General features: G+C 41.9%; 1 protein-coding gene across 5 annotated transcripts in view; it reads left to right on the top strand.

Moving 5' to 3' along the window:
* The window catches only part of Csnk1g1 (casein kinase 1 gamma 1), a 165,441-nt gene extending 155,298 nt beyond the window's left edge, over nt 1–10,143 (top strand). For all 5 annotated transcript variants that reach the window (XM_047535731.1, XM_047535725.1, XM_047535758.1 and 2 more), the window contains one exon: nt 4,328–10,143. In XM_047535731.1, coding sequence (XP_047391687.1) covers nt 4,328–4,382 — 55 coding nt within the window. In that variant the 3' untranslated portion in view covers nt 4,383–10,143. The remainder of the gene's footprint in view (nt 1–4,327) is intronic.
* Nucleotides 10,144–10,820: the final 677 nt, after the last annotated feature.

Here is a 10,820-nt window from a genome sequence, read left to right on the forward strand (position 1 = left end):
GTATTGTTGCCAGATAATCTCACATTCTGCAACTTGGTTTCTAATCTGGAAATTGATTGCTCTGGAAAAAGAAAATCTTTTTTATTTAGTGAAGTCTTCCATCTGTAGAGTGGGAATCTCAAAAAACCCGAACTCCTTAGGGGGAGATGGACATTTTGTTGTTGTTTTGGGGGTTGTTTTGTTTGTTTTTTGTTTACTGTCTCTCTTTATTCCTATGAGAGTATAGTAGACCAAGGGCTGGCTCAGCTGATGGAGATATTGGAACCTGTCTCATTTACTCCCAGAGAAATCTTCTTCAATGCTTTCTTAGCAACATCAGAGGGTATATATGGAAATAGAAGCCCTAAAGCGTTCATAGTGGTGACAAACATTATTACTACAAGATAGGGCCCCTCCATAGCTCTCTTCCTAGACCATGCTTGTGACCTTCCAGGTGCTCCTGAACTTGTTGGTCTGTTGCAGTCTGGAATTGAAACTCTTCCAAATTGCCTTCATGCATTGGGTCATATTCTACACTGTGAAAACAGCCTGCTGGACTCATTTCTGTTTTCTTCAGTGACTGGGTTGGGCACTAGTTTCTGATCCCTAACCGTTCTAGGCCCAATTGCCTACAGGACTTTCCCTAGGGACAGGAGTGTATTAAAGATAACAGCTGGGTTTTATGGAGGTAGGATTTGTAGTCTTATGGTTTCAAAGAGCACATTTGGCCTATTCATTTTGCAAATATGTGTCTGTGTAATCTGACATTGTTGTGGTCTATATTTTTTCTGTGAGATGTCAGTCACATGATCCTGGTTGAAAATTATTGCAGTCCTCTTGTGCTCATCAAAACCTGTACTTGGGCTGGGTATGGTGGGGCACACCTGTAATCCCAGGAGTTCAGGAAGCTGAAGCAGGAGAGTTGCAAGTTCAAAACCAGCCTCAGCAACTTAGTGAGTCCTTAAGCAACTCAACAAGACCCTGTCTCTAAATAAAATATTAAAAAGGGCTGAGGATGTGACTCAGAGGTCAAGCACCCCTGGGTTCAGTCCCTGGTACCAAAAAGAAAAAACCTGTACTTGGAACTCTAAGGCATCTCAAGGTCTGCCCAGAGTGCTTACCAGAGATGAGATAAGACTTGATATTAGGTAAAATAACAAGGAATTCTCTAGTACGCTTACATTATCATTCCTAGAAGCCTAAAGGGGCCAAGAAATCACTCTGAATGGTCAAGGAATACTTGCAGAACTCAAGCCAAGTTTTAGAAGAAAGGAAGAATGTGCAAGTATGGCAGAAAAGAGAAACATAGCAAGGGAGGAGCTGAAGGGAAAGAGCAGGAAACAATAACAGAGTGATGTGAAAGGGATAGTGAGTCGGAGACCTGCAGGAAGAGTGCCTGATGGCTCCTTGGAGTCTTGGATCAATTTTTGCTCTAGCATGTCCGGTTATTCAAATAATCAAAGAATCAACTGGAAAGGAACCTAAGACATGATAGGAATTGCTCACCTGTCCTGATTTTCTTCTGAGAGTAACACACTAGTATGAAGTCAGTCAGTGGACTTGGTCTGGAATCCAGCCTAGTTTAATGGGTCCTCTTGCTAGTTAACACCACAGAAACCAAACAATTAAAGAGCAGATTGCGGGGCCTGCTTCCTCTTGTGTAGAATTGTTCATAGCTTGTGTTACTGCTGAAGCTTTAACTATAATAACTAAGTAAAAATTAATCTAGGGCTTTAAATTTAAAATATTAATAGTTCCTCTGAAGGATAGTTCATGATGCTCCTCCAATCATTTGATTGGGCACTGCATGTCAGGTTGTGGTATTCCAGTAAACAGATATTAATTTGCTTGACTTGCTTCAGAAGAGGTAAAAGAGAAGTTATAGTACAGTTTGAAATGGACCAGTATTTCAAACATTTTTTGATTTCCTTTTATTTATTTTTATGTTTGGTCGTTCGTTTATTTTATACTGGGAGCTAAATCTAGGGATACTTTACCAGTGAGCTATATCCCCAGTCCTTTTTTTTTTTTTTTTTTTCAATTTTAAGATAGGGTCTCACTAAGTTCCTGAGGCTGGCTTTGAAGTTGGGATCCTCCTGTATCACTCTCCTCCGTTGCTGGGATTATTAGGTGTGCACCACCACACTTGAAAACTCCTTTTATTCAAAAACACAAAATCATCATCTTAGCATCCTCCAAAAAGAATAAGAATAAAAATTAACTTAAAAGTTAATAATACCTATGAAAATCATGGTTAAAAAGGAACAGGTAACACTATTGAACTATTAGGGATCCCATGAGATGAACTTTGCCTCCTTAAATATTGCTGGACATTCAACTTGGAAAGTGTCCAACTCTAATACATACACAAACACACACACACACATGTGCACACATACACAGAACAAGACCATTTTTTTTTTCTTGAATTCTTCCTCAGGGTTCCCACTGAAGACTATGTTAAGCAATCAGAAGTATTGATCATTTTTATTTAGAAGAATTTATTCTGTGCTCAAATCTATATAATACTTTGGTTAGTAATTATACTCACACCCATTAGTGGTATATTTTTTTCCATAGGAAAATCTCTTTTTTAAAAAATTTGTTCTTTTTAGTTATACATGACAATAGAATGTATTTTGACATATTATACTTACATGGAAGATCCCATTCTTATTGTTGAACATGACCTGGAGTTATACTGATTGGATATTCATGTATGAACATAGGAAAGTTATGTCTGATTCATTCTTCTGTCCCATTAATGGTACTTCAAGATGTCATTGTTATGCTTAAAGAAAACTTAACAAGCTCTCCAAAATTTGCAAATTTGATTGATTCAGATATGGTTAAAGCACATCATTTTCTGTGTAAATATTTATTTTTGCCTTCTAAGGAACTTTCTCTGAGATTGCTTTGTTTTGTATTTTTGGTACCAGGGATTGAACCCAGGGGTGCTTAATGCCTGAGCCACATCCCCAGCCCTTTCTATTTTTTTAAATTTTGAGACAGGCTCTTGCTAAGTTGCTTAGAGCTTTACTAAGCTCTTGAAGCTGGCTTTTAACTTGCAATCCTCCTGCCTCCGCCTCCTGAGTCACTGGGTCTTCAAGGTTTTAATAAGTCCATCAGATGTAGTGATATCACAAAATATAACTAAAACAAGAGGTAATCTTAACTAGTGTGGAAAACTCAGAGGTATGGGAAGAGAGCAGTAGTTCTGTATTTCCATATGAATATTCTTAGCATTTATCCTAGAAGGATTAAGCAAGAGACTTAAAGGTAGTTTTCTCAGAAAAGCTTTTCTTTCAAGGATCCAGCAAGTCTGAGCTACAGTTCAAACTTCACTCCCCTCCATCATCTGGCATCATTGACTCATTCACTGCCTTCTGCCCCTCACATTCTCATTTCCCATGTGTCAGTTCCCTGGAGAGAGCATAATCTTTTGCCACCAGCATAGCCCTCATCACCCTACTCTGGATTGCCCAAGCAAGAGCAATGCTTCCTAATTCAAAGCTGGAGTGAGGAAGGGATACTCAAGCTTAGGGAGGTGCCAGAAGCATAGCTGTTCCCCCAGGAGATGGCATGAAGGGAGTAGGCCCCAACCTCTACCCTAAACAAGGTTAGTTCATAACTATATCTGACACAGCCAGCAGTAGTGTCAGGAAGCTACCTAAGGAGTAACCAGCAGCCAGAGAACCTCCTGTGTCTCAGCTCATAGGTTGGGGCATTGGTCCCTCAGAATGAAAAGGGAGCTGTGCTGGTCTCAGGAAATGGGGGTTCACAGTTTTTGTTTGAGTCAGGTCTTCTGCTTGTGCCAGGCATCTAAATGGGGACAGGAGTTGGGGGTGAGAGAATCATTAATCCTTTTCTCCCAGAACTCCATACCTTCTATGGGGTTTATTTGCCTTAGTTTAACTTTCTTGCCTACCAGCTAGTGAGTTGCATTAAATGATTTTCCCTCAATATCAAGGAGCAGAGAGTGAGGGTTAATTTTATGCAGCCCTGAGGACCCCCCGCCTTGTTCTAGACAAAGATGAGGCATCTGGGTTGAGTTTTAGACTAGGAAAGAAGCTGTCTTTATCCTCCTTCCAAAAATGCATGTTTCAGCCCTGCCTAACCTATAACATATGGATGGTTATGTTGGGCAAAAAAAGTTAAGCAGCTATTTCCTTTGGCTTTCCTGGCAGACACTGCCTCCTGCCTCCAGTGGGTACACTGTAGATGATGGGTGGCCCTGTGGGTGGATACCAGAGGGGAAAACCCCACTCTGCAGGAAGCAGAAGCAGGCAGAGGTCTGCTGGAAACTGCAAGCCACTAGCACTGATTTGCAATGTTCCTTGTGCTCCAGGTGCTGCTGTTTCTTTAAGAGGAAAAGGAAGAAGACTGCTCAGCGCCATAAGTGACCAGTGCCTCCTAGGAGTCCTCAGACCTTGGGGACTCTGACTCGATTGCACCTGCAGCTCCTGCCATTTCTCATTGGAAGGGACTCCCCTGTAGGGGAGGGTGGAGATCCAAACCAAAAAGAAGAAAACAGATGCCCCTGGAAGAAGCCAGTGTGGGGCAGCCAGGGACCAGTGGGTCAGTTGCTGTCCCCTCCTGCCTGAGGCTCTGAGCAGGTCCCAGAGCTGCTGCTCCTCCACTACTTGCCCTTGGGGCTACTTGGTTGACTCTCCTTCCCATTGTTTACAGTGAAGGTGTCATTCACAAAAACTCAAGGACTACTATTCTCTTCCCTCCCCTTCTACTTTACCCCGGTTCTTGCCCCACCCTCAACCCTCTCCAGCATAAAAGCTAGTGAGCTAAATGCTCTGTCTGTAATAAGAGCTCAGGAGGCTGGGGGTGTGGCCAAGAAGGTAACAGGAAGATGGCAGCCTGGGCTGAGAAGCATCTTCTCCACTTCTCAGGTGCGTCTGGCAGTATGGCTTCCTTTCCCTCTGGGCAACCTACAACCCAGCTGGCCCTAGGGTTCAGGTTTCTTCCTCCCTCCCTCCTATGAAATTACACTGTAGGACACAAGCTGTGAGAAATCTGCAGTCTACTGTCCCTGTGTGTTGGTGTTCTTAGCTTTTTTGACAAGCAAATTCCTTTCTCCAGGCAGTAGCAGGACATGCAAATTGTTCTGAGCAAAGGAAAGAAAACTGACTTTATTGCACTTTTAATTTTTTTTAAACAAACAAACGAAAAAAAAAAAACGTGGCAGATGCATATTGTGTCTGGTTATATTGGGGGTTTTAACTTTTTTCTGTTTTGAGGGGGATGGACCCAGCCAAGCCATTCAGAGAGAATGTGGGTCCAGAGGACATTCTCAATGGAAAGAGTTTGATCTGCAGCACCCAGAAGAGAAGCCAAACTCTATGTCATTCTGAGTGAATACTCAGGTTTGCAAGAAAACATACTTGAATTTTATTCATCTTCTCAGCTGCTGAAGAATGTCCCTACCAGAGCCTCTTTATCTAATCAGACTGCAGTTTGAAATCCTAGCTCTCCACATGGAATGAGCAGCCAAGTCAGACTGTGACCAGGAGACAGCTCATCCCAGAGAAGGAGATGCTTAACAAAAAAATATCTGAAATGTCTGTTTCCTCCACTGCCAGGGACTTCCTACTATAGCCATGTGACTTTTTGGTGACTTGGGGGACAGGATTAGTGATTAAACAACCACCACCATATTGCCACTAGTGGACAAAAAGAGGACAATGAACCTGCCTTCCAAATGCCAGAGAAGCCTCAGGATGTGGCATCATAGGGCCAGGGAAAGCAAATGACAGTGTGCCCTGTCTGCCCCAGTGGCTGCATTGTAGTATTTAGTCTGGACTGCCTTATCAGAAACCAAGCCCATGAAGTTTTTCTTTGAGCAGGTCCACAACAGCAGGCGTAGAACTCAGCACATGGGGCTACAGTGAATAGGAGATTTGGTGCTGGTAAATTCCAGGGAAAGGGGGCCTGAAGTGAAATGTCGAAATTATATTCTCAATGGGATGTAGACTCCTTCCAGATAAGATGGCCATGCATCTAAGCGGGTATTCCCCAGTACACCCTCCACTTCCCACCATAGTCCAGTCGCATGACATATAACCAACAAGCTTCTAGGTTCCTCATCCTCTGGTTGAAAAATTAATGTGTGGAGTTAATCTTCTCATATTAGAGTTCATTCACATTTAGTGGCTTTTCCAAATAATGACTTCTCATTCCAGATGTGACAGAAGAGAAAGTATAATTTACATCAGGGAAAGTGGTCTTGTATCTGGGAGTAAAGACCTAACCATGCAGAACAATGGCTGATGACTTAGTCTGGTGGTTTGTGGCGCAAACCACAGAAATCTTCACCTCTGGCTTGAGGTGTAGGGGCTGTCTTTTGGACTGGAAGTTTTAGGGATACTTTCTGGTAGTTGGGATTTCCTGACAAGTCCCTTTATGTACCTTGTGTGGAGCAGAGAGAGCATTCACATGAATCAGTTATTGGGCTTCACTTCTTCCATTGGATCTTGGCTAGTGAGTAACATTTCACTGGCTTCAAATGTGCTTGATTTATGTAAAGATTGTAATCTCCCATTTCTCTAAAAGAAATGTTACTATATACGATACTGAGTGTCAGGGCAAGGCAGTCATACCCTTTCCCCACAAAGATTTTGAATATTGGGGTATACTTCCTTGCCATTACCTAATGGTTAAAGCCCATCACTAAAATTTAGTCTCTCATTTGGTATTTGAGTAACTCTAACTTCCTGTACAGAAAATTTAACTTCTTCACCCCTGTATAGAAATGCCTTACCTCTCAAGGGAGGGCAGGGGAAATAGTGGCAAAGCCTGGAGATCTGGGCACACTGTATCCCACAAAGTGCCTCCCGGACCCCGCTTCCACAAAACAGCTTGGCTGTAGGGCAGGCTGCCTTACAGCTGGGTCTGTAGCTTTTTTTTGTCTTAAGATTTTTTATAGGCTAGCTCTTGAGGGGTTGAACCTGAGCAGTTGGTGGTGGTGGTGGGGGCTTCCTAATGCACTGTTCTCACCCTCCAAACCCCCACAAATCTCTTAGATATTTGGTTTCTGAAGAGCCCCAGATCCCTTTAGCATGCAGGGTAATGGTGATCCTTCCAAGGCTATGACTCCAAGGTGGTCCCAGACCTGAGAGATTCTATTATTCCCTAAGAAAAACAAACCAAAACAAAAACTGCATAACCAAGAAACAATTTGATCATCAGTTCCAGCCCTACCTGTTCTACAGTTTGGCTTTATGCCTCAGCCAGATCCTTAAAGAATGGTCACTTCTTCCCCATCTCCCACACTATCCAAGTCTACTTGCTCTATAGTTTTTAAACTTTTTCCATTTTACTCACAGCTATGATGCCAGAGGATCATTTTCTTTGGGATTGATGCAGTTATTTCCTCTTAAAGCTAACTGAACATCTGTTCTTACAAACACATTAGGAGTTATCAGCCAGGTGCTGTGGTGCACGTCTGTAATCACAGCTACTTGGGAGGCTGAACCAGGAGGATCACAAATTCCAAGCCAGCCTGGGTAACTTAGATCCTGTCTCAAGAAGACTTGGGGTTTAGCTCAGTAGTTAAGCATCCCTGAGTTTAGTCCCCAGGAGCTCTCTCAAGCTCTCCTAGGCATTGCAGCCTGAGTGGACCAAACCAAGCAGGCAGGATTCCACCAAGTATCCTCTACTTGTAACTGGACCAGCACTTGTTCCTGTACAGGCTAATATAAGGAGGATTGAGTGTCCCAGCAGCCAGCATGCTTTCATGACTACCTTAATTAACATTCTTCGTGGGGTCTGAATGGTATAAACAGGGTCTAGGAAGGTACAAATCAGGTGCCTAGGTTAGCCTTCAGTTAAAATTGCATTTTAGTTGGGAATGTGTGAGCTGCAGGAGACAGCAGAGTTCCTGTGGTTTCTAATAGAAGTGTTAGTTTCCTGTTTACTTTCAGTGAACTCCATAGAAATAGTCCTTGCCCGGTAGCCAAATGGGGTTTCCATCACCTCTAAAGGAACTTCCAACTTAGTTCAGTGAAATGTATGCTGGTAGTGCTTTTTCAGTGTTGATTTTCAGTGTTGGTAACTGCTTTTAATGTCAGAAATATACAGTATGTTAAAAGTGGTTACTAATGAACTTCGCCTTAACTTTTTGTCAATGTAAAATATATAATCCCATTCCACCTCCCCATGAGCAAGCATGGCCTGCATTTCTCAAAAATAAGAAATGGCAGCCTAGAAAGCATCTCCTCAAAGGAACTTGATCTTTCTTAAGCATCTTTCCCAAACTCACACACCTACTGTGTCCTAGCCACCTCTTCCATTTTCATATTTAAGCCAGTTTTCCATTCCCATTAAGTTACCCTGACAATGTTGTCTCCAGTGTGAGAGCCATACTAAGTCTAAAGTTTCTCAGATTGGGAGTTTGCAAGGCCATACAATCAATATTGCCTTTGCTAGGCCACTGCCATCATTGCCCCAACGTGGGCTGATGAATTCCAGAGACCCTTAGGGAGCCAGGATAACTAAGTACCCTGTCTGGATTGACCATATGGGTCACAGGCACTTATCTCGGGTTCTTGGCTTTGCGGACTCTAGGGAAGTCCCATGTAGAGGTTGATAGCAGCGACTCCCAATCTTCCCTGTGATGGGCTAGTAGGAATTGGGATTCCTTTGGGTTGGAGTGTTTTGTTTGTTGAGGGGAGGAGGTTGGTTTATGTTTCTGAGTAAGAAAAAGAAGTAACCATGGCCCTTCTGTGAGTGTGTAGAGTTTTTGAGCAGTGTTTTAGCCACCAATTGTGAGAGTCCCAATAAGCAATCTTAAAAATATTTTTCCTAACTCCTTTTGCCCCTAAGTGCAAAAGTGTAAGAATAGGTTTCTTATTGTATTCAGAATAGTAAGTAGGTCCCTGAACATAGGTAATATAGTTGACATATTCTCTTAAAAACCAACCAGGAAATCCGCTCCAGTATTTTTAGATCAGCATATAAAGGAAAAAGTGAACATGTACTCCATGTTTTTTGATTACCAAATTTGATGTTACAAAGAAACCTCAGTTGTGTGGACAGAATTTCTTTCATTTTTTTCTCTTTTACTCACATCACTTGCTGGTGCCATTACCACCTTCCAGGTCTCAGAGCAGAGGATTATTCACAGTAATGAATGGGGTACCTGATCAAGAGGACCACTGTCCCGACTGCCCCCAAACCTCTCTTTCAGGATAGGTGAGACATTTTCAGTGTTCTCTTCATGAGCTCCAGACCAAATCCCAGGCCCTTGCACCAAAAGGCTTTTTAGAAGGCTTATCAATCTGTTAGGAATGTCTCAGGAAAGATGAGCCATTTCTTTGGGGAAAAATATACTTAACGATGGGGGTGTGATTGCATGTGTGTGCATGTGTGTGTGTGCTCATCTGTATGCATTTCACTTTCATAAAGTCTCACAACCCAGGCTGCTGGGAACCTTGTGTTCCTGAGTATTCTCAGAGGTAAAGCTATAGTGAGCTTCTAAAATCAGTGTCTCAGCAAGCTGGCTCTGGGAATGAGCCCCAGTTATCAAGCAGAAAGAAGAGTAACAGCAGAGAAGATAAGAGATGAAACCAAAAATATAAACTGCCCCCTCATGGAAAATAATGTTGATTCAGCAATTCCCATTGAAGATATTACATGCTCTAATTTATTATATTATTATTTGTTCAATCTTTGCCCACTCTACTCTTAAAGATGTTGGGATGTTGATTGTGATTTTTTTTAAACTAGATAATGTATAAAACAGCTGAGGAAATCAGTTTTAATTGATGTGTGGAAGTGTATGATTATTAAATGCCTTGTTTTTTTACTTTTTTAAAAATATGTAATATTTCATAAACCCTGGCACTGGTCGCAAAGCTCAGCTGTGAAAATGAAACTTGTAGTATTTTAAAACGTGAATGTCAATTTCAAATGTATTTGAAATGGTTCCTTCGGGAGAGATTTGTACACCATTGGGGAAAACTCCTCTGCAGAGGAAGTAGCCTTCTTTGGAGAAAATGGGTCCTGATAATTATCTCAGAGTGACCCATTTCCTAGAGCACCATGGAAAACACAAATGTGATCTTTAAGTATACCTCTTTCCCGGTTTGGGGAGGAAAGGACTCAGTTTGCACCCTTTTTTGTATGTAAAATAAAATGTCTTACCTTTCTTGACTACTTTTACTTGTTTGTTTGGTTCGTTGGTTTATCTGTTTTTAATGACTTGTGGTTCACTTCTAATTAGGAATCTTAGGTTAGGACTAAATTTGATTTGATTCAGTGCTCCCATGACCAAAAATGCAGGATACTTAGGCATTCTTGCTTTCTCTTGGGTTGAACATTGCCCTCTGTGAGTCACTTCAAAAACAAGTATTCCTAGAATGTAAGAGATACTCACAGGTAAGTTCTTGTATCTTGTGATTCTCAGGTAGTAGAACACCCAGAAGTCAGGTTTTACTCTGTGTAACAACATGTGTATAGACAGAAGATATAATTCATGTGCAGTGTAAAATAACATGCACACGTGGCAACAATCAACAAACTGCCTATGTATTACTCAATAACTGATTTATTTTTTCACTGGTAGGCAAGTAGGAGCAGAAAACGTGTAAGATCATGAGAGAATCTACGTGTTGAGGACATTTTATCCATTAGCTTCATTTTTTTTTTTCTTTTGAAAAGGGGTGGGAGAGAGGCTGCTTTTGTCATTTTAGCCTTAGCTCCTAATGTACAAGAGATCACTTTTTTGGGGCGGGGGGGGGGGGGTACTAGGGATTGAACTCAGGGGCACTCAACCACTGAGCCACATCCCTAGCTCTATTATGTATTTTATTTAGAAACAGGGACTCACT

Source organism: Sciurus carolinensis, chromosome 2, assembly GCF_902686445.1.
Source record: "Sciurus carolinensis chromosome 2, mSciCar1.2, whole genome shotgun sequence".
In the NCBI taxonomy this organism is placed as follows: Eukaryota; Metazoa; Chordata; class Mammalia; order Rodentia; family Sciuridae; genus Sciurus; species Sciurus carolinensis.